Raw genomic sequence first — 23,468 nt, forward strand, 5'->3', positions numbered from 1 at the left:
CTGGTTTAATCTGCATTAATCTAGCTTTCAGCAGATGGCTGGAGAGAATCAAAGGGCTGAATTAGAACTAATTTTCACACCAGTTTCAACTGCAAACATGATGTTCATTACAATAAGCCCAAATATAGCAACAGGTAACTTTTTTTAATTTTTTACATTGCTTTAAAGTGAGGTTGGAGTCTAATAAAGTTTAATTTTGTCATGTGTCTATGCACAATGACAACACTCCAGAATGTCACTTTTTGAGACTTACTCATTAACAGAGTTGTAACTGAATAGAGGTTATTTTTCTAACATTAACTCATGAGAGTGGCACATGGTGTACTGGGCAGCGTTGCTTCCTCACAGCTCCACGGTCACTGCTTTGAACATTAGCTTGGGTTAATGCATGTGTAGAGTTTCACACGTTCTTCCTGTGACCTTGTGGGTTTCCTCCGGGTTCTCCGGTCTCCTTCCACCTTCCAAAATACATGCTAGTAGGTGGATTTACTGCACTATGTGTGTGCATGGTGCCCTGCGAACAACTCGAGTCCCATTCAGGGTGTGTCCCTGCCTCACACCCCATGTTCCCGGGATAGACTCCAGATCCACCGCCACCCTTTCCAGGATAAAGCGCTTACTGAAGATGAATGAATGAATGAACCCATATGAAAGAATCAATGCAGTCTCACTTTATCATCTTTCTCCAAAGCTGGTCATGGCACTCGCTGTAGAGCTTCATTTTAAATTAGTAGTTAAGCTATTAACCCATTAACTCATGGTGTCCAAAGTTTTCTAACTGGAGGCCAGAACCGTGATTAAAGAATAAATAATAACTTATAATAAAGAACCATTACATTCCCTTCACTGACAGTGACAAACATACTGGGTGATCTGTGGGCAGTTTTGCTGTATTGCTACTGTATGTAAATCAAGATTTTAGCATTCACTCATATTATATTCCTTCATCATATCAACTGATTTCTGGTATATTAAACAGCATACTTCCTTCTGAATGAAAATATTTTATAAATATTTATTTTGCTAGGTAGCATGGTCTATAAAATTTAAATAACAGGTTGGGAAAGAGGAGAAAAACCAGAGCTGACAGGTTTTAGATGAAATTATAGTGACACCCAGTGGTCAAACCTGGAACTACACTCTAAATGCTCAACTAGCAGACTAGTCTTAATGTATTCATTCATTCATTCATTTAATATCTTGGGAAATAGAATATAGCACATTAGAAAATATTACAAACAAAAATAATAACTGCTGGGGTGTCCACCATTTCTACCAGTTAAGCTTTGTTTCTTTCTTTTTCTTTCTTTCGACTGGCTCAGGGATAAAATCTAATCTACTACTTACCTCTTTATATGTCCAGTTAAACTAGATTTTCTAAATTAGCCACCAGGTTTAACAAGTAATTGTAATTTCACAGGTCAGTAAAAGTTAGTAAGCGGCATCTGGGTGCAATACCGGGAGCTCCGCTAGGAGGCAGTGTTTACAAGCCGCTCAGTGAACACAGAGAGTAGACGACGCAGAAGAAGTCGCCTGTCCAGCGTGAAGCGTTAGCGCTACAGCTAAGTAAAGCGCGGTTGAGTGTAACACCGTGTGGAAAAATCACATTTACATTATCATCAGTTAAATTAGTGCTTTGTCCTCCGTGAAGCACACGCCGAGAGGACGACTAGACTGTTTATCCGGAGAAGCTTTATTCTCAGACAGGAAGAATGGTAAGCAGAGTGTTTCCCTGCTGCATGCGTGCCGTTAACTTTACAGCCCGTGGCTAATCTGCTAGCGAGCTGTGCAGTAGTTAACATAACCAGTTAAAGAGCAAAGTAGTTGTTATGAAAATGTCAAGCTTGTACCAGAGCAATGAGTTTTATTTTGCGTTAAGTGAACTGGGTAACTCTATAGCTTTGGTGTAGGTCTTATTAGCATTCATTAGCAGTTAGCATTCGACTGGCACGCACGTGCTCTAGAAAGCATCCCATTGGTCTCAATAATAACAACAGTGCAGAGTAGTAACCAGCTGGTAATAGTTCTGCGTTAAACACACATTCATTCAGTGTTTATTCAATACGTTTTCAGACTGAACCGGAAGTCAATCCAAAGGCATATCCTCTGGCTGATGCCACTTTAACTAAAACCATTCTGGATTTGGTGCAACAAGCAGCCAACTATAAACAGCTGAGGAAAGGAGCTAATGAAGGTAAGTAGCTGATCTTAGCAAGTACTCAGCTAACATTCCTACACGTTTTAAATCATTTAAAACATGTGATAATCTGTAGTAGTTTGGAGAATGTTCCTGAATGTTCCTCAGTGTTCCTCAGGAATCATGTAGTGGCCCAGGATGGTTATGGGAACGTTGCTATAACGTTAGAGGAACATTCTCTAAACCATTCCTATCCAAAACTGTTGAAATGACTGTTAAACCAATATGTGCAAAAACAGCTATGATAAGATGGGAAATACAAAGTTAACTGTGATATTCACAGACACAAAGATGACTAAACCAGCGGAAAAACGTGAACATGTGTCCACATGCCCACTGAGATTTTATTTAATACTGAAATTAAATAATTGCAATGTTTTATCTGTAGCCTAATTCATTTTTGGTTTTGCAGAATACATAGTCACATCTGTAATACAGAATATTTATTTCTGCTTCCCTTTTGATCAGTGAAAATTTTTCAAACCGTAGCCTATCTGTTGTTATTTCTATTTGTAATGTAAAGTTTTCTCTAAACAGGTCATCTGTCCCTGGCGTGTTAGTTTATACACAGCCTTTGGCAGACATTGACAACTTCTCGTAAGAAAGTGTTACTGGAATGTTCCTGGAACATTCGTTTGTGGTTACAAATATATAATGCCTTTTTGGTGAACTTCCTTTTAAGAGACTGTTAAAGAACGTTACAGGAACGTTTTCAGAAGGTTAGTTTGTAGTTACAAAAATTAATACCCAACAACAACCTTTGGCAAAAGTTCATGATCAGCTGTCAAATAACCATAACATAAGAATTTTTTTTTTTTTTAAATGCTGGGTTCTAAAGATCCCAGAGTGTTTTGGGAACAGTATATACTTTGTTAACTAAAACAGAACATTCCCAGAATGTTTTGAAATCTGATGTTTCCCAAAAAAAAAAAATAACCGAAGGGGAACTAAATGCTAAGTTAAGGAACTAATCTTAACTCTTACTGTGTTTGCTAGGTAACTATTGGCTGAGTTTAACATTAATGGTAATCCACATGTAGCACTTATTCATGTGTTCCCACTGATTTTTTTGTCTTTCTTTCTCTTTCGTTCAGCTACCAAAACTCTCAATCGTGGGATCTCCGAGTTCATAGTGATGGCTGCTGATGCAGAGCCGCTGGAGATCATTCTTCATTTGCCACTGCTGTGTGAGGATAAGAACGTCCCGTATGTGTTTGTGCGCTCCAAGCAGGCCTTGGGCCGAGCGTGTGGAGTGTCCCGGCCTGTAATCGCCACCTCAGTCACTATAAAGGAGGGATCACAGCTCAAGCCTCAGATCCAGTCTGTGCAGATGGCCATTGAGAGACTGTTGGTCTGATTGAGGCTTGGGGAACTAGACAAAATGCCAACTAAAATTCTGAATGAGCTTGTTTAATTTTGTTTAAAGCATGGCGAAGTGTTTGGCATGATTTAATTTTAGTTTGGATATTCCTGAATTTCCCTTTTCCAGGTGTACTTCCAGGTGTACTATTTACTTTAAAATGATGTATACATTGCAAGTCTTCATACATTTGGTTTTTTTAACAATTTGCCTTTTTTTTTTTTTTTTTTTACTTTTGTAAAATCTGTTGATCCACTTGAACATTTTCTGCAGAATCTTTTACATGCTTGTAATAAATGAAATGTTCACCTACACTGCAGTTGCTTTAAATCCAGTGAAGGTTTTCTAAAGTCCTGTATAGACATTGTTGAGGCACAACAGAAGGTGTACATCAGGTTTCATAAATAGCAGTAGTTTAGGGCTGCAGAAAGCAGTGATAGCAACATGAAGCTTATTGAAGCCCGTTTCCTGACTGTATGGAAGAGTCATTTGTACAGCCATTCTGCGTAGTGCACATTGGTGCCATCTGGTGGTCAAAAGATTAACTGCAGCTATTAAATATCCTGACCTATGGATGCAGCAGTGGCCTTTTGAAACAATAAAGGCAAGTGATAACACTAATAATCATTACGTATATTAGGCAACGATAACCAAATCATATGATAGTTGACATGTGAAAAGTGACATTTGCTATTTGTAAAGAATAAATTACATAGAACTACTAGAAACTACTAGAATATGTGTCTGAATTGCACAATGATACCTAGAGGATTGTGTAGTGTTGTGTTGTGAACACACAGCATGTCTTCTTATACTTTAATAGTACTTACTATAATTCAAACACTGACAATTTATAAAGATGCAAGACATTTCTGTAGGTTACATTCAGTTAGTAATAAATAATTTGGGGTCATATGGACAAAAACCTTATCACCAAAAGTCCTCAATAGTTACAGATTCCCCAGCTAAATTTTTTCCTGTTAAAAAACTGCTGTGAGGAATGTGATGGAATTCCTCAGAGACATGCTGAGATTAAGGGTGGGATCAAACCTGTTGCTACAAGAAACCTTTCACAGAGGAATTCTGACATCATTTGCCTGGTGCAGTAGTGGACTATGTGTCACTAATGGAACCACTATTTATATCGCCATATTACGTAAAGGGAAAAAGTGTTGCTGATTTCATAAACTATTGGCCTAATGCCCTAATATAATCATGGCATTCTAGTTGGCAAACATATAATGGAGGACAAAGGAAACTGGTGGTTTGGGGCATTCACTGATTGCACTGACACAATGAGCTGCCCTATTCTTGGATAAATTCTACAAGACTCTGGATGTGCTGTGAAAGAATGCTGTACCATAAGGAAATTATTTGTAATGCTTAGTTACTGTCAATGTGATGGACAGCCTTTTCCACCTCGTCCCAAAGACGCTTGTTAAGATTGAATCCAGGGTCAGTACAGTTCACTGATGATGTGAAGACTTTTAGATGCATCATGCTGTCCAGATGTTCATCACTAAGTATCAGGGACCCTAAAGTCTACTAGGAAAACATTCCCCACACCATTACACCACCTCCACCAACTGTTTACACCAGTGGCCTGAAGATGCTTCCAGCTCAGATCTGATGCTCCTGTGCCCTCTGGAGACACACTTGTTCTCTTCTTGTACGCTGATGTTAGCGCTTCACAAGGACTTCTGCTAGTGTAAACCACTCAAGTCAAAGTGCTGTACTCTGAGATAACAATCTGCAGTTCGATAATCATCATTCATTTTTAATAACCATTTTATTGTGGTCAGGGTCGCAATGGATCCGAAGTCTATCACTGTAAAAAGCCCAGTAGTACTAGTAGATGCTAGTACTGGCATGCCTAACACCAACTATCATACCACATTCAGAGTCTCTAAGGTCATGTGTTTGACCATTCATTCATTCATTCATTCATCCATCCTCAGTAACGGCTTTATCCTGGACAGGGTGGCAGTGGATCCGGAGCCTATGCCAGGAACACTGGGCAAGATGCAGAAAAACAGTCTGGATGGGATGCTTGAGCACATGTTCACACCTAGGGACCAGCTTGTTTTTGGGAGTTCGGAGTAAACTAAAGAATCTGGAGGAAACCCACAATGTCTGGGGGAGAACATACAAAACTCTGCACATACAGTAACCTAAACCACAGACACCGGAGCTGCGAAGAGGCAACGTTACTCCTCACACCGTCCAGGTTTGACCATCCCAGCACTTCATTTTAAAACTGACTTGACGCTACAAAATGGAGAACTGCCTGATTTATGACACACACTGCAGTCAGGTGGCACATGACTGGTGGAATGAGTTTGTACCATGCTTATAGTGTGCATAATAAAACTGGCATGCTGGTGTATAACACTCACAGGTTATGAAGATATTCCCTGGTCAACTGCATTGCTACTTCTAGTAAGTGAGATGACTGTTTCCATGACTACTCCCATCATTTTTATACTGGCATGATATTGACACAACGTGGCCTTTTTTTCTTAAATCATCATGAGATCACTGACAGGCTTTAGCTAAATTGTATAAAACAATTTTAGAATTGTTTGTGTTTTGTGCTGAGTGACACAAGAGTCTTCTGGACTGTCACTTTAATGCTACAACACCTTGTACATTAAATTCAGACTGAAAAATGTAGGACTCACATCCATTTTACATGCATTTTTTCCTTAAACAGCAAGGTAAGAGTTACATTTTCTTAAGAGTTTTTGTGATTATGGCCCCATAGTGTCTTAAAGTGTTCATTTAGAACAGTGAGTTGTGGAAAGTCATTGTGAAATTTGTGCAATTTTTAGTGGCTTTTACACACCTGATCTAATGTGTCTGCTGTATAGGTATAAAATGTGTGATACTGTCTTTCATATCACTAAATAGATTGAAAATTTGAAATAGATTTGAACGTTTTTTGTACCATCTCATCCGTACTAGAGAGTGGCAGCTGAATAACACAGATAACCCACTTCTATACAATGTGTAACACAGAAACCTATTAAATACAAAAAACCCACCAAAATACAATACAAAAATATTTCACAATCGTGACGGTTGGGGGAGGGGGGAGAAACCACATCACTATTTGACCATCATGAGCATCAGGTGCTCAGAGCTCACAGGGCACCCTGTATACATGTTTTCACACATTCAGGGAGAGGATGTACACAAGACTGTGCTACACATGATAATCATCCATCGACAGTAACGAATGGACTCCACAATATTGGCACATGAGTAGTTTCATTAGACCTGTCAGTCTGCTAGCGTGTCCTTGGCAGACTGAAAACTGCGTCCAGCGAACACTTCAACAGCAGTCCTCTCATGGCCTTCTCTCACACACACACGCAGCCCATGTTTGCTGGGTGTGGCAGGCACACAGAGTGTGAGGCTTAATGCACATGGTTTACCAGATGCCATCAGTCCACAGGAAACTCGGTCTCCGTGACGGTGCCAGGGAGTCCAGCAGCGTGAGATTCTTTCCTCATCTGCAGAGAGACACAGCTTAGCCAGCTACGACTTGTTGGCATCTCGCCTACAATTTCCCAGCTGTCAGTCTCGTCACAGTACCGCTCAATTGTGTCATGGTACCTGAGGAATAAAGAGTATCCACACAGTTTAGGGGGATGTAGAGGATTCTACCTCTAGAACAAAAAGTGATTCCAGTCGTCCAAGATGGCAGTAACACATACACTCACCAAGCACTTTATTAGGAACACCTGTATACCTACCCATTCATGCAATTACCTAATCAGCCAAACATGTGGCAACAGCGTAATGCATAAAATCATGCAGATACAGACAAGATCTTCAGCTAATGTTCACATCAAACATCAGAATGAAGAAAACGTGTGATCTCTGTGACTTTGATCGTGGCATGGTTGTTGGTACCAGATGGGCTGGTTTGAGTATTTCAGAAACTTCTGATCTCCTGGAAATTTCACACACAGCAGTCTCTAGAGTTTAAACAGAATGATGTGAAAAACAAAAACATTGAGCGATTGACAGTTCTGTGGGTGGAAAAACCTTGTTAACATGTTGAAATGTGAAATTTTCCAGGAGATCAGAAGTTTCTGAAATACTCAAACCAGCCCATCTGGTACCAACATCCATGCCACAGTTAAAGTCACAGAGATCACACCTTTACTTCATTCTGATGTTTGATGTGAACATTAGCTGAAGCTCTTGACCTGTATCTGCATAATTTTTTGCATTGCACTGCTTCCACATGATTGGCTGATTAGATAAATGCGTGAATGTGCAAGTGTCCCTAATAAAGTGGACGGTGTACCAAATACTAAGAAACTCTGAAATTCATGTAAACATTACAAAAATATTATTATAGATAGATATAGATATTGAAGAAAAATGCAATATGTGATACAATAATGCTGTAAGTGTGTACAATCAGTTTAAATTTTATATATATATATATATATATATATATATATATATATATAAATACACACACACACACATATATATATATATATATATATATATATATATATATATATATATATATATATATATACACATATATATATATATATAAAATTTAAATTGATTTTACATACAATTTCGATATATTGTGCAGCCCTAATGCATACACACAGATAACATGAGCCATGAACCACCAGAACAGTTTTAATATGCCTTGGCATAGGTTCAGGTTCTACAAGTCTCTGGAACTGTACTGAAGGGATGAACATCATTCTTCTAAAAATTTCCTCTAAGGGGATGAGTGGACCCAAACCAAACCAGCACAATGCCCCAGAGCCACAGACTGTCCTTTAATTTGTCACCCATCTGTATATATGTGGATTATAGTTCCAAATCTCTCAGCTATCGTTTATGTGGTACACCTTGCACTATATATTGATTCAAATGACAGTGGCAAAGAGAACATAAGTGACTACTGGACATTTATTTTGGTATGCTATTGGACATCATGTCTGACCTGTCCCAGCCTTCCTCTCCTCCTAACACGTAGATTTTCCCATCCACAACTGCCACTCCGGGCCGATAACGTCGCTCCTTCATTGGTGCGCACATAGTCCACTTGTTGCTCTTCGGGTCGTAGCATTCTACTTTATCTGTGTTCTCTGTGGAGGCGTGCCATCCACCTTAGCAAAAGAAGAAACAATTCCAGGTAATAAGAAATAGAATATAAAATCTTTGTCACGCTCATGGTACACTATATGGCCAAAGGTCTATGGACACCTGACCATCATACCATATGTGAGTCTTCCCCAAACTGTTGCTACAAAGCTGGAAGCACATAACTGTACAGAATGTCTCTATATTTTAGCATCACAATTTCCTTTAACTGGAATTAAGAGGGCTAGCCAAAGCATATTTCAGGATGACAACGCCCCTTTGCATAGTGAGGTCCATGAAGACATGGCCACTAATGCTTTTGTAGCTGAATGAGCAAATCCCCATAACCACATTCCAAAATCTAGTGGAAAGCCTTGCCAGAAGAGTGGAGGTTATTATAAGTGCAAATGGACTAAATCTGGAATGGGATGTTCAAAGCACATATGAGTGTGATGGTCAGGTATTCACAAACTTTTGGCCATATAGCATATAAATAGTTTTTGTCCATGTCCATTTTACCTATAACATAGATTTTGCCCTTCAGAGTGCAGGCTGCAGACCCTGAGCGGGCAATCTGCATTGGGGCCACTTCTGTCCATACATGTGTTTTAGGGTTGTAGACCTGCGCAAGATCGGTTCCATCTCCATCTTCAAGAACTGCACCACCTAAGGGTGGGGATCAGAGCTTTGTGTCGTAGCCTAAATATCTTTTTTTCGCAATGACCAATCCACAGTCACGTGAACGCTACCTGTGACGTAAAGCAGTCCGTCCAGTGAAACCACAGCAGGACTGGTGACAGCCATTTTAACCGACTCCATGAACTGCCACGTATTAGTGTGCGGATTGTAGCACTCAACTGAGTCGAGGCGAGAGCGGCCCTCCCAGCCTCCCACTGCAAACACGTATCCGTCTAGCATCACTAGACCTGCCAGGAGCCAGAAGAGTTGGAGCACAGTCAAATAAGCCAGTGAATTGACTGCACATAATATGATGGTTTTTGCATCCCATACTCACCTAGTTCTGATCTAGCTACATTCATGGGAGCCATCTCTAACCATGAGTCAAAGCAGGGGTCGTAGCGCCACATCTCTCTGCTGGCCGAGCCATCTGGGAATTCACCACCAGCCAAATAAAGCATGGAACCTGCTCCACACACAGGACAGAGTCAGGACAACTTATAGTACTTACAAATCAAAGTGAAAAACGGTTTAGAGTGAGATATAATCATAAATAACTGTATTATCTTGAATCTAACATTGAGAAGTGATGGGAAATATAAGCATAACTAACATGCATCACATTTGTTGCTTAAAAAATTCTTGATGTAGATTTTATTGGACCATTTACACTTACTGGCCTTTTTAGTTCATGCAATTATTCAATTACCCAATCGTGTCAACTGCGCAAAGCGTAAAATCATGCAGATACAGGTCAAAAGATCAAACATCAGAATGGGGAAAAATGTGATGTCAGTGGCACGGTGGTTGGTGCCAGATGGGCTGGTTGAGTATTTCCAAAACTACAGATATCGAGGGATCTACACACACAATAGTCTCTAGATTTTATACCGCACTGTGCAAAAAACATAAAACATCCAGTAAGTGGCATCACATTGCGTTCCTCTCCTGTCAGCCAAGAACAGGAATCTGAAGTGAAGTTTTTTAAACCTCGATTGCTCCAATAAATAACAAAATTTTTGTACACATTTAAATAATGAGACTAATATCTGTATAGTTTTTATGTTTATAAACCTATGAATTTTACAATTAAAGGGATCCCTGGCTGCAAAACCTTTGATTTTAAGGCATGCTGAAATCTACGTTAAATAGCTCTTGCGTTTTCTTGTTATAAAAAAATAAAACAATGTCACTGCTGTGTTGATAACAGGTAATGGGATAATATTAAGCCTGGTGCTGTATAGGATGAATGAAACTATAGTGTAAAATTCCGCTTTAAAAGCAGCAACTGATCACTGTGGGGTAAAACAAGAATTAAAGGAAAACACTAAGAAGCACATAGCTACACACTCACCTGACACCACCAATCCGTGCTTACTCACAGCAAAGGGAAGGCAAGCCAGGCTTTTCCACTGGCTGGTCATGGGGTCAAAGCTCTCCACACTCCTGAGCACGACCTTATCATCCTCTCCTCCCACCGTCACTATAACCTCAGCTGTGCCTGTCACAGAGATAAAGGTGTAGAATAACCACAAATCAATACTAACAGAGTGAATGCCACAGGTGCAGCTCTACAGATAAGGTAAGTATTCATGAGTCAGTGCGGGAGGTTGTGTTTGTTATACCCATGGCCCTGCGAGGTCGGGTTCTGGGGCTGTAGAGTTCTCCTCTGCGGTCCTGTAGCAGCAGGTAGTCCTTGGCTTCAGAGATCAGCTCCTGGCACTTCCGAGACTCTTTCACTACATCCAAAGACTCAATCACGTCGTGGATGTAATAGGGGCTGATCAGAGGCAGCCGGATGTGTTCAAGAACCTTTCAAACACAAACAGATATTATAATCTTACATGCTCTATATCACCAAAACTCAGTTCTGATGCAACATTCTTCTGCGAATTCCCATCCCTGATCAAGCAGTAGATATCAATTTTTTTTTTTTTTTTAAACAATTTTACAAAGCCCAGAGTAAGAGTATGAATCTTGAATCGAAGAAAGTATCAAAAATTGCAAGAAAGCATCAGCAACAATCAAATGCCTTGAGAACAAAATTACAAGCAGCACAAGCAGGTCTTTTAACAGGGCGGTCTTACAAGTTAATTTTTTTAAATAAATTTTTCTTTTATTAAAATACGACGTCATACATTTTATCTCATGGATGTGCCACAACGTTAATTTACATTTAATGCTGTGGCACATCCGTGAAACGTTAGTTCCCGCTATCACTTTCGTTATAGCAGCTACAAACAGTTGTTCTCTCACCCGCCTCTCCCATGAAGTTATTAAGACAAAAAAATATACCTTGTCATGTTACAGAGATGCCACAAAGTGCAATGTCCTCCGTACTGAAGACTCTCCCGTGTCAGAGAAATTAAAGTTACAGCTCTACCTCTGAATGTTACAAATCCCTGACATTGGAGACTCCTTCCAAAAAATGCTAAATAAATGCCTCCTTACAGAAAACTTTACTATATGAACAATTACAGTTTAAAGTTTTTTAATCCATTTGTGTGGAGTGTCTGCTATACAAGTCCCTAACTAAGTAGAAAGAGATCATTAACATAAACCTCTGATTTGCCTACTGTCAGAGCTTTCAGAATTCAACAGTGCTGTGGTATAAACTGATATAAATTAAGACCCTTATCTAAAACCCTGAGAAATGTGTAGCCTTTTAATTTATTATTTCACTTTGATTATTATCTCACTTTGAAAAGACACCTCCTGAAGCAATGTTCTAAAGAAAAGAGGACTAAAATTTCTCTAAAACAATGTGAGAGTCTGTAAACTCTACAGAAAACATTTACTTCAAGTTATTGTTGCTACACGTGGTTCTACATGTTACTGAATTACAGGGTGTACTTATTTTTTTCCCACCTGGGTTGCATTTACTTGTAGGAAGAAAAAAATGAATACATATAAAAATCTTTTAAATAAAAACATAGAATTGTAGGAGGATGTATTTTTTTTTCTCCCACGACTGTATATGCTCCAAAAATTATATGTAAAGCAAGCTTATAGCCAGCTCGGAGTAGATGACCCTGCACAGACTAACATCATCATGATAAACAATGCTTGGGTAATCCGCCACATGTTCTCACTGAGCTGCCTGGTGAAATTGAGCTCTGTGGGCTTTACATAATAAATTCCATATACACTCAGGCAGCAGGGTGACATTACACTGTTCCCATCAACCTAGCAACAAACCAAGAGCAAATTCACTAAGTCTGCCTTGTGTTGCTCTCTACCCCTTCTCCATTACTATAACATACTTGATATCATCTTCTACGACTCTAACTATGAGACACATAAGCATACATACAGTATATATACACTCTCTTTAAAGAGTTCTTGATTCTAGCTCACCTTTTCAAAGCTCTGCCTGCGAGTAGCACACTTCTCTAACCAGAGCATGGCTGCCTCAAACACTGTCTCCTCCTGTGGCACGTTGAGGTGATCACTGGAGATAATCTCAGTCAGTTTATCAGCACACAGTGACAGGAACTCCTCCTGTATGAAGCACAATAAATATCAAAATGAATGTTCACAGATTAATGTTCAAAGAGAAAATGAGTCGCCAGTGATGTACACTGTTTAAGTATATACAGTACTGTACAGCCTACACATTGCCTTTTTTTATTTTTTTGCATAAGTACGTGATTTAGTTTAATTAGATGATTATGATTGCTTAATTAGGCTTTGAGAGCAATTTTGACACAAAAACATCCTCAAGGTTGTCTGGGATTCACAAAGACAAAAACAATCAAGAAGAACTGCACATACTCCAAGATGCCTGGAATACAACACCAACCAGACTCCTAATAAAATGGTGCAAGGATTGATTACATTTAATTTTTTCTGGTTACAGGACTTAACAGTATTTTTAAAAAATGTGTATTTACTTACTTTTCATTTCATTATTTTCAAAGCTTCTTCACTGCACAGAATTTCTTTACATGTGACAAGGACACTACTGTAGTTAACCTCTCTTCCACCAACACGGTGAGATCTGGGAGTTTATAATAAGCAGTATAAAAATAATGACATGAAGGATTTAACAAGTTTTACTTCTGTCTTTGGGAACATATTTTAACATCCAAAGTCAAATCCTTCAGCAGCCAAAAATATCCACAGCACATGGATAGTCATAGACAACAGTTACGCAGTTGTTTTTTTTTTTCCAACAATAATTTCAAAGCCCTTTGCACTATCAATGTTTATTTTAATGGTGTTTATAACTTCATATGCTCTAACTGTTGCCATGGCAACTAAATGATGACACCCCCCAACGCCCTGATGTCAGAATTTTAGTGATTTGGTGTGAATCGATTGTGTCTGCAGACAACTAGCTCTCTTGCAATTTACACTTTAAGGGAGTGGTCTGTAATTTTTACAGGCCTCTGCAGCCTGCAGAATCAACTGCAATTTCAATGCAAATGATGATGAGGCTTGTGTTTTTGACTCCACTGCCTTTGTTGAAACTACATACACACTGAGAGTTGCCATTTAAAACAGCAGAGTTGCATATTTGTTTTGGATGGGGTGGAGCTAATTTTAAGGGTGCAAAATATTTAAACGAAGAAGAAACTGGCCCCACCTGTTTGCACACAGTGCTGAAGTGCTGCTGGATGTACTCCATGCTGCGACGCTCCAGCTCTTTACACGAGTGAGCCTCAGCAAAGCAGTGGATGCCCACACAGTTGATCTCATCCATCTGACGCTCCATGAACCTGCAGCAGGCCTCGCGCACTGCCATGACGTCCAGCAGGTTGGCTGCAGCCAGGAGGGCCTGTACGTTGGCCTTGGAGATCACCACCTCGGCAGTGTAGGCGTAGCTGACAAGCATGCCGATCATCTGGGGCTCCACGCCGTTGATGGCCACTCGTTCTTGCCGTGACTCCATCAGGTCAGTGGAAAACATAGCCTATGGATTTTGAAAAGAATATATCACACCGTGCCTTTCTGTCCGCCTGCATACAAAAGAAATCCACAAAGCAGCACCAACTAGGACAGCAAAGAACCACACACGGCTTACTCTCAAGTGCTCCAGCACACAAACACGCTTTGCTAAACATGAAGTTTTCACCAACGGATCGTTACCTGGAAGTAGGAGCTGAAGGAGGCAAGAACAATGCGATGACAGGGGAACTCCTGCCCCCCACAGCACAGCGTCACATCGCAGAAGGCGTTGTTAAGCCTCAGGCTGTTCAAGCCTTCCAGCACCTTGTTGGGATGTCGAGGCTCGACAAAAACATAGTCTTCACTGTCCAATGTCCCGAGTGGGGGACTGGGGTCTTCCAAACATGGCGATGGTGGCAGCGTAGCCAGAGCAGGGGAGCTAGTTAGCATATTTGCAGCCATGATTTCCATTTTGTCACTATTTCAATCTGCAACAGCAAGACAGAAACTCTTGAGGGCATGTAGAAAACGTGTGGTGTAATATTAATTATGAACATACTGTAGAGTTCGCTAGAAATGTAGTACCAGTCGTGTTCTAGTTCACTCTGGGTCTTTATCGAAGAACTACAGCTTAACTTAAACTAACAGGATTACTGTTTTGGCTGTAACCTACACCTTAAAAAGTGTATCACTGTCTTTTTATCACATATCACATATCCCCATATCACAGTATCACATATCCCTGTCCCCTAACATAAGGGAGATCACGAACCAGAAACATTACTCTCTAAACCAAACAATACGGAACATCATGAACATTATTAATGTCATTTAAGGAAGCGTAATGACATTATAATACCTTAGTCATGTCTAAATAATGGTCATGGATATTTTACTGCCCAAATAGTTTCCCACAAAGACTTTTTTCAGGCTGTATTACCTATATGAAGAAATAAAAAATAAATAAAATCCATGTAAGTGTTGTAATATGTAAAAAAGCTTTTTTTTTTAAAAAAAAACAAAAAAAACAAAAACAGCAACAACTAGGCCTGTGATTGCTAGGCCTGACATAATAGTACAAGCCACACTGTTTAGTATTTATTCTATATAACAGTGTAGTACACACTATGTAGTAGGTCAGTGCGCTAGTATGCGTTATCTACGTAGCGGAACATGGGTGGACTCGTAAACAAATCCTCCTGTATGAATTTATTCGCATTATAATTCCAACGGACAAATTACTTGTTTTTCAACTCTTATGCCTTCAAATACGAAGCTTAAATTCAAATGAACGGATGAAATGAATCCTAACCAGTCTGCTTTGGTAGTTCAGTGCAGTTTGATAATCTCCTGATCCCAATAAGGGGGAGTTGATGTTAACTACAGCTCTCGTGACAGTCTCGCGCATAAGACATTCGCTTAAATTCACTATGTCTACAAAGAAAATACACAAACAGAGAACTTATTAATGTACATAACAACACAAAATCTTACCTGAAAAACATCATTTATTCAGCAAGACAGAATAAAATCCTCATTTGTCGACCTCGGACTGTTTGGGAGTCGTGACGCCATCTCTTCTTCGTCGACAACAGAAAGGAGCTCAGTATAAACACACGTGACTCCACAGCGCCTCCCGTGGATCGAGAAATTCCCTTTAAAATCTCGCTTTCACAGTGCACATGTCCCCAACCCTGGACCTGGAGCACCCCCTGTCCTGTCCTGCACATTTTAGTGGTTCTCCTCCTCCCAACTCAAGAAAAACACTAAAATGTGCAGCACAAGGGGTTCTCTAGGAGCAGGGTTAGGAACCTGTGTGCACCACAGGTGGAAAATCCATCCATCTATCCATTTTCTGTGCCGCTTATCCTACATAGAGTCACAGGGATCCTATCCCAGGGGACTCAGGGCACTCAAGGTGGGGGACATCCTGGACAAGGTGCCAAGCCATCACAGGGCACAATCACACACACACACACACGCCCATTCACACATTATAGACAATTTGGAAATGCCAAACGGCCTACACCGCATGTCTGGGGGAGGAAACTAGAGTAGGAAGCACAGGGAACATGCAGAACACGTAAACTCCACACACACAGGGCGGAGGCAGGAATCAGATCTCCAACCCTGAGGGTGCCAGGCAAAAGTGCTAAGCACTAAGCCATCATGCCCCCTAGGGGTGGAAAATATTTGAATAATTGTACTTTCTTACTACACTACTATATTATATATTATACTATATACTATACTATATACTTTACCTGAGTGTTATTGAAATTAAATGTACTTTTACTCAATTACATTTCCAAGAAAAAACTCCTCCTCCTCCTTCTTCTTCTTCTTCATCATCATCGTCTTTTTACTCCTTGCATTTTTATTGAGACCATCAATGTACAAATAAATAAAGGACGCTTCTCTCTTCTTCTCATGCTACACTGTGTAATGCTATTGCTATCAATGAGTGTGCATCTGAATATGGATGACTTGCACTGCAGTGTCAAACTGCACCACTGGCCCTACCTCAGTAAAATGTTTCAGTATGCTTGAGTAACGTAGTAAAGATTTGTATAAAATGAATTTTCTCCTTTGCCTCCCTAGAAGGCATGAACTCTGTCTAATTTGCTAATGTTAACTGGTTATATTTAATTAAGTTAGCCTGTTTCTTTTGCTAAGGCCAGGTTAGACCAGAATAGATTCCAGTAGATGCCAGTTGTCTAGGCAAGTCAAATTCTACCTACTGGTAAATATTTCCATGATATTTTACTTCTGATTAATTCAATAGCTAAATACACAGCATTAGTCAAGTCAAGTCAAGTCAAGTGGAGTTTATTGTCATTTCAGCCATATACAAGTACACAGTCATGAATATGACTAGCAAACTTACAGAGATGTTTTTAAGTGAAATGGTGCACATGGTTATAACACTTTTAGGTAAGTAATAAAAAGTTACTTTTCACATGAAAACATGGCATTAAATTAATTTAATCATTATGTATGCTTTCACTCAAATACAGTTTATCAGTATTTTTCTACCCCTGACTATGTTATAGTTGCCTATGTTGTACCTTCACTCATTGGGCATTTTATCAGGTACACCTATCATATAGATAGCAGTAGTGACTCAGTGGTTAAGGCGTTGGACGGCTGATCAAAAGGCCATAAGTTCAAATACCAGCATCAGATACAACTATGCCATTAATCTGTGGAAAGGGACTACCATAAGACCAGTGCTATATTAGTCAGAGCAGTATTGCTGAGATTTTTATAGACTGATGGGTTGACAATAGTTCATCAGTCAAAAATATGAAGTTAACAGGTCATAAAATAGTAAAGGATAATTAACATAAATCGTGCATGGAAAAGATGGCCTGTACACCTGAGAGTAACAAGGTAGGTGTATCAAGTGCACTTGAGCAATGTATACGAATGTATTATAGTGTTGCTTTTATGTGGGTATACAATTTTTCTTTAGTCTGAAAACACAGAGGCTTCTTGCAGAGTAGTATTTTAGTGTGCTGGTAGTCACAAATTAGTTGTGAGCCTCATATGCAAGCATGGATATCTGGTGAATAATGTGCAATAGTTACCCAAAAAAAGCCCAGATTTCAGCTGTGCATGATCATCTGAGATTTTATAAAATTTTGCATGCTAATTCTGTGACTTTTTTTTATGTGAATAACTTAAAGTAACCAATAATATATCCATTCTATTACAGACAAAAAACAGTCATAATGTTTAAAAATATTTTATAAAAGGTAGCTTTATTTGCAATTTATAATGGAAAATCTTATTTATAAGAATTTCTGTTATGCATTATAGACAATCATTTCAGAATTTTTAGTCTTATGTTCTAAAATTATTGACGTGACAGGCAATGTTTGGGAAGAGCATAAATTCTTCACATTTCACTTTACAGTATTGTACAGCTGAGCATCTGTGGAAATATACAGCATATTTGAATATATATGGTGTTACATGAAGGTGTCCTTCATTACACCAGGGCTCTCCAGAGCAGCCTTCCTTCTAGCTGCTGCTTCCAGAATCTTCTTGCGAGGCCCTAGCTGGATTCGGATGCTTTTTAGATCATCGTCTGAGCAGAGCATGAGGGCTTCCAGATCTAACTTCTCACGGATAAACACAGGGGCAAAGTCTAGTAGGTTTACAGAGGTCAGGAAGGAATGCAGGGGTGAAGTTTCCTCATCCTCGTCCAATCCAATCTCCTCCTGGTTCCAAGGCAACTGTGAATCCTCATCGAATTGGTCATCCAGTCCTGCCTCCTCTGCTTCAAACACCTCCTTACGGACCAGGAAACCCAGGTCCTCTGTGTCACCAATAGGAATTTCATCTTCAGGTTCGACTCCCATTTCCATGGAGAAGTTCTTTCGGAAGACCATGTTTCCAAGGCCTGGCCTCTTAAACAGGGATTCTTTAGCCTGATTTACATCATCATCTTCTTCCTCATCTTTAAATTCTTCACTTCCATATTCATCCTCTTCATTTTCATCCTGCTCATTGAAGACATCTACTAATTCTGGCTTTTCTGCTGTTCCATTCTCTGTTTTTTTCGACATGGTGTCCTTCTTTCCAAACTTGCGCTGGAGAGTTCCTTTGATGGAACCAAATTTGGTGGACGAAGTGAGCTGGTTTATGTTGTTCATGGGTCTTGTGCTAGAGTTAGAACCTGCGTTGGCTTCAGAGTCTCCACTGCCACCGTACATCTTGTCCATCTTACTCTGGTGCCTCTTTTTAACCTTCTCACATTCCTTCACCTTGCGTTGTGCATCTCTGACCGCTTGTTTCTTCACATTTGCCACATGTTTGGGGTTCTGCATTGTCTGCTGTGAAGCGGCATCATCTAGGAAGCGGACGCAGTTCATCTGATCCCGAGATGCGGCAACATCCATAGGAGTGTGGAAATCATTATCCAGAGCGAAGAGATTGGCACCAAAGTTAACCAGGAAGCTCAGTATCTGCATATGACCGTTGGAGGCTGCATGGTGTAAGGGTGTGTTCCCCCAGATGTCACTTTTGTTGGGATCTCCACTGTAACAAAATCAGATCAGAATCAGAAAACAATTTATTCACCAAACTATTGTAAGATACGCATACATGGCTAAGAATTTTTCTTGGTGCAGTAGGTTCTGTGAAACATCTAACATTCATGCAGTGCCTCAAGATTACACTGAAGTCACACAGACAAGTCAGACATCTGCATAGACAAACAATATTAAAGAGCACAATATTAAGGGAACAATTCTATCAGGTCAGTTTGTCTATATATCTCTTAATCATCAGTGGCTCATAATCACAGATTTTTTTGGTGGGACAGGGTGACAATAATAATAGCCTCATGCAAAATTAAGTTATTTAAGTTAAATTAAGTTACTTATGCTACAGGATACTGTTTAGCGAGTTTTTAGAGTAACCCCATAAACCTGTTCAATATAGCAGGTCTTTTTCCTGTCACAGTGTGTAATGTGCACACAGAAAAGCTAATATCATTAGCCAAGGTTGCCACGTTTCAGCAAAATTTCCTTCCCAACTACAGCTCAGAAACCACATTTTCTTCTTAGCCTTTGTGTGGGAATCAAGGTCAACACTGTGCACATGTATTTCTGACATACAGATGTTATCCACTCCTTAATCCCCCTGTCCATCTCCCACTCTTTGTAATATATTTTAAAATAGGAAAGGTTCTGTACATCACAGAAACGCTGTCTGCACTTACACTTTCAACGTGTTTGTGGAAATTTAGTAGATTTAGTTCCAGTCATTTGCTATAAAACAAGATCTTGGCAGCCGCAGGGTATTTTTAAACTAGCCCATTTTGGCAACCCTGCCATGACCTGCTCTGTCTGGTGCTTCTTCTCCACCGAAAATTCATAGAGCAAGCATGGAGCAGCGTGATTCCTGTATCAGTGGGCCTCTATTAGTGCGTGTTCTCATTTTCGATCATCTGGTGCAATAATAACTCTCTAGAGCTAAATGGGGCAGTGAGCATGCTGTATCACAATTGCACAATATCTAAAAAGATGAGCAAATGAATGGAATATTGGCTTATATCTGTCAAATAGCAACATTAAAAAATCATTAGAGGTAATTAGCATTTCACTGGAATTTAAATTTATGGATTTGTAAATGAGGGCTATGAAAATTAACTTTTGTTGAATGAATATAGTTATAGCTTTGGCCCACCTGCCCCTATGGAAGAGTCACCACTGCAATTAATGCTAAGGGGTGTACAGTAGTCACACATGGTCAATGTCTTTACATTCATTTACATAATGCCCATTTAACCACACCTTTTTAGTTAGTCACAAAGGGTTTATTAATCTAGCCAGACTTCTCTATGTATTTGCCTTGCCAGTTTTATTACATAACTACCTGCTATACACGTCCTAACTTTCCAGGAAGAGTTGTAGCTGTTAAGGCTCTGCCTCCTACTTTATTATAGTCACTATAGTGTGACTAATGTGTAACATTATAAGTTACTCTGTAATCCATTAAGAGTAAAGGTCCACATTCATGCTCCAACTATGCACATAACAACCCTGATTACAATCTATAATTTGTCTGGGTGTGTAATATCACTCCATAGCACAGTTGCTAATGCCCTAGATGAAAAAAAAAACCCAGCTCAGTGCTCATAGTCAAAAGTAATTTTTCAGAAACCATCAGTCCTTACATGAGAAGCCGCTCTATAATAATTATAGTGAAAATGTCATCATGAAACATTTTCTGGGTTGTGACAATGTTCCTCATTTTTGTTTGAAGTACTGCTACTTTCTATGTGATGGGTACCTCATCAAAATGTAGCCGTAATACAAAGACAATAAACTATCTGGCTTGTTTTGTGGAAACATCCATAATGTACAAGCTACAGAAGATGAAGATCCACTTTTTCAGAATTCATTTAAATCCTCATTAAATGCTTGGCATGTACTTCTGATTGAAATTGCATTAATAAAATGAAACTGTCAAAAGATAAAAGAATGAAAAATGATTTGGGTTTAACAGTTTTGTCCAGGGTGTAGCCATAATACTCAGGTTTGGTTATAAAGTTTACAGCCTGCAAACAGATGGGTTTTAGAAGAAGAAAGTGTAATCATGCCAACCTTTGCTCCAAAGTAATCAGATATGTGATACGCAAAGCAAAGACTAATTTATTTCATGGTGTGTAAATATAGTTTAAAGATGCTGTAAGCTAAAAAAGTGAATGTAATGTCTCAAAGACTTGCTGTTTTTTTTAACCATGTCTCATTATCACACAGATATAAATAAATAGTAAATATAACCAGTGGATTCTATTCACTTAATTGTTCTATTCAATAAAATATCAGTAGCCTCATAAGACAACCTTGGTTATTAATAAGTGAGGCTTTTAATTTTTTTTTTTGGAGTGGGTACCAACTCTTTTGTTAGAGTATCTATTTAATTTTTTTTTTTAAATGGATAAAGTCCAAAAATATATAGACAAGTTTAAAGTGAGAATTTGCAATTAATACTACCCAGAAATGGAAACAGCAGAAAATAAAATCTCACCCTCTGCTGCAGATGAGCTGCAGAGCCTCTAGTCGGCCGTGATAAGCGGCCCAGAGAGTCGGGGTCATTCCATCCTCATCCGGAGTGTTCAGGTCTTTCCTAGTGGCCTCCTTCAACAGATCCAAATAACCATCAATGGCTGCCTTATGATATCTAGACATGGCTGTGTTAAATATATATATATATATATATATATATTAGCTCTATACAGTTATAAACACGATTTAGCAGCTAAAGAAGAGCATTTTCAGCCCTCTGTTAGTCTCTTCTTCTCTGTAGGGCAGAAAGGAGAAGTGAGTGTGGATGAAAAGACCATATGGAGTGTCATTACCACTCGGTGGGGCAATAAACCAAAGTCCATTGTGTTTGCTGTGTTCGCTCATGATGTTGGTTGGCTGCATAGGAACAAGTGCAAAATTTGTTTGTGAAATGATAGTGAAAATGAACACTGTTGCATTAATCACACAGAGTATAACCTGAAACAATGTTCACGTTTCAAAGTGTTAATAACTGGCATCTGAAAAATTAAAGTTTTTTTTTTTTTTATTTGCTGAGTGATTAGACATTACAGAATCATAACATCAAGAACAGCTTGTGGAAAATAGTTTAGGCAAAATTGAACTGTGAATAAGGAAGAATCCATATCTTTCATGTTTGCATCAGGGTTGCTTGGCCTTCAGCTCAAAGACCAATCAAACCATCCTAAATACCAGCTCAATACCAAAACCTCAAAACTGGTAACTCCCAATATATATACACTCACTGAACAGTTTATGTGGTAAAGTGGATGTGGTAGAACGGGAGACATATAGAATGAAAGTGCACCTGAAAAATCTGCAGGAACTGCGTGATTCAATCATGTCAACATGGACCAGAATCTCAAAGGAATGTTTACAACATCTTGTGGAATCCATGCCATGAAGAACTGAGGCATGTTTTGAGTGCAAAGAGAGGCCCTACACAGTATTAGTACAGTCTTCCTAATAAAGTGCTCTGTGAGTCTACATTGCTATATATTTGCAAATGTATTATAATTTGTACATACAATACATGTATAGTATTAAAAATATAAGCAGTAAACAGACAGTTAGCTTTTGTCCAGCCAGGACCTTTGTCCATCTAGGGGCTTCTGTCTGTAGTGGGGCTCCTTCCAACTTGGGAAAATTGTCCATTATGAGCAGGGGTGTCCAATCTTATCCACAAAGGGCCAGTGTGAGTGCAGGTTTTCATTCCAATCAAGCAGGAGCTACACCTGATTCCATCTGTTTATCAGCTGATCTTGGCTTTCAGTAGACTCAGATGTGGCTTCTGCTTAGTTGGAGTGAAAACCTGCACCCACGCCGGCCCTTTCCGGATAAGACTGGACACACCACTGATTATGGGGATTTGTCATTTGGCGGGCTTCTGTGCAACCAGGGGCTTTGTCCATTAGTGTGCTTTTGCCCAAACAGGGGCTTCATCTGTCGTGGGGTATCTGCTAGTCATGGGTCATCTGCCAGTCATCTGTTGGGAGCTTCTGCCCTGTTGTGAGGCTTTTGGACATCCGTGTTATTATTGTTGAAGACTGTAATATACTACAAATACATTATAATACTTACATCATACGAAAGATATAAATTCCATAAATAATTATTCCATCAGTCCTAAAATTACTTCAAATTTTTGCTAGTA

The 23,468-nt window shown here is 39.4% G+C and overlaps 3 protein-coding genes across 4 annotated transcripts; 1 reads left to right on the top strand and 2 right to left on the bottom strand.

The window, feature by feature from the left end:
• Positions 1 to 1,477: 1,477 nt before the first annotated feature.
• LOC113528352 (NHP2-like protein 1) lies at positions 1,478 to 3,869 on the top strand. The gene is made up of 3 exons (XM_026916863.3): positions 1,478 to 1,715; positions 2,074 to 2,194; positions 3,292 to 3,869. Exons 1-3 carry the CDS (start codon positions 1,713 to 1,715, stop codon positions 3,552 to 3,554), a joined length of 387 nt encoding a protein of 128 aa, XP_026772664.1. The 5' UTR covers positions 1,478 to 1,712; the 3' UTR covers positions 3,555 to 3,869.
• A 2,300-nt stretch (positions 3,870 to 6,169) lies between these two features.
• si:ch211-256e16.3 (kelch-like protein 20) lies at positions 6,170 to 15,885 on the bottom strand. 2 transcript variants are annotated; one of them, XM_053239371.1, is made up of 12 exons: positions 15,747 to 15,833; positions 15,112 to 15,192; positions 14,454 to 14,740; positions 13,951 to 14,277; positions 12,720 to 12,863; positions 10,988 to 11,174; positions 10,717 to 10,863; positions 9,700 to 9,828; positions 9,434 to 9,610; positions 9,204 to 9,350; positions 8,545 to 8,710; positions 6,170 to 7,175 (listed from the first exon to the last, which is right to left on the bottom strand). In XM_053239371.1, the coding sequence occupies exons 3-12, from the start codon at positions 14,721 to 14,723 to the stop codon at positions 7,004 to 7,006; spliced, it is 1,866 nt and encodes a 621-aa protein (XP_053095346.1). In that variant the 5' UTR covers positions 14,724 to 14,740; positions 15,112 to 15,192; positions 15,747 to 15,833; the 3' UTR covers positions 6,170 to 7,003. The 2 variants fall into 2 exon arrangements, with proteins under 2 accessions (XP_053095346.1, XP_026773047.1); XM_026917246.3 differs by lacking the exon at positions 15,112 to 15,192 and having other exon boundaries at positions 15,747 to 15,885.
• Positions 15,886 to 17,065: 1,180 nt separating this feature from the next.
• anks4b (ankyrin repeat and sterile alpha motif domain containing 4B) lies at positions 17,066 to 22,087 on the bottom strand. Its single transcript, XM_026916019.3, has 2 exons — positions 21,798 to 22,087; positions 17,066 to 19,298 (listed from the first exon to the last, which is right to left on the bottom strand). The coding sequence occupies exons 1-2, from the start codon at positions 21,956 to 21,958 to the stop codon at positions 18,227 to 18,229; spliced, it is 1,233 nt and encodes a 410-aa protein (XP_026771820.1). The 5' UTR covers positions 21,959 to 22,087; the 3' UTR covers positions 17,066 to 18,226.
• Positions 22,088 to 23,468: the final 1,381 nt, after the last annotated feature.

This window comes from Pangasianodon hypophthalmus, chromosome 13 (assembly GCF_027358585.1).
Source record: "Pangasianodon hypophthalmus isolate fPanHyp1 chromosome 13, fPanHyp1.pri, whole genome shotgun sequence".
Taxonomy (NCBI): domain Eukaryota; kingdom Metazoa; phylum Chordata; class Actinopteri; order Siluriformes; family Pangasiidae; genus Pangasianodon; species Pangasianodon hypophthalmus.

Bases quoted from the DNA above. Each gene is read 5' to 3' on its own strand.
- LOC113528352 (XM_026916863.3), top strand. The intron at 2,195-3,291 runs GTAAGTAGCTGA...TCTTTCGTTCAG, and splicing joins GAGGAAAGGAGCTAATGAAG to CTACCAAAACTCTCAATCGT.
- si:ch211-256e16.3 (XM_026917246.3), bottom strand. From the start codon at position 14,723: ATGGAAATCATGGCTGCAAATATGCTAACTAGCTCCCCTGCTCTGGCT. The intron at 12,864-13,950 runs GTGGGGCCAGTT...TGCTTCATACAG, and splicing joins TCAGCACTGTGTGCAAACAG to GAGGAGTTCCTGTCACTGTG. The intron at 9,611-9,699 runs GTGAGTATGGGA...GGCTCCTGGCAG, and splicing joins TGTAGCTAGATCAGAACTAG to GTCTAGTGATGCTAGACGGA.
- anks4b (XM_026916019.3), bottom strand. From the start codon at position 21,958: ATGTCTAGATATCATAAGGCAGCCATTGATGGTTATTTGGATCTGTTG. The intron at 19,299-21,797 runs GTGAGATTTTAT...ATTTTGTTACAG, and splicing joins CAGCTCATCTGCAGCAGAGG to TGGAGATCCCAACAAAAGTG.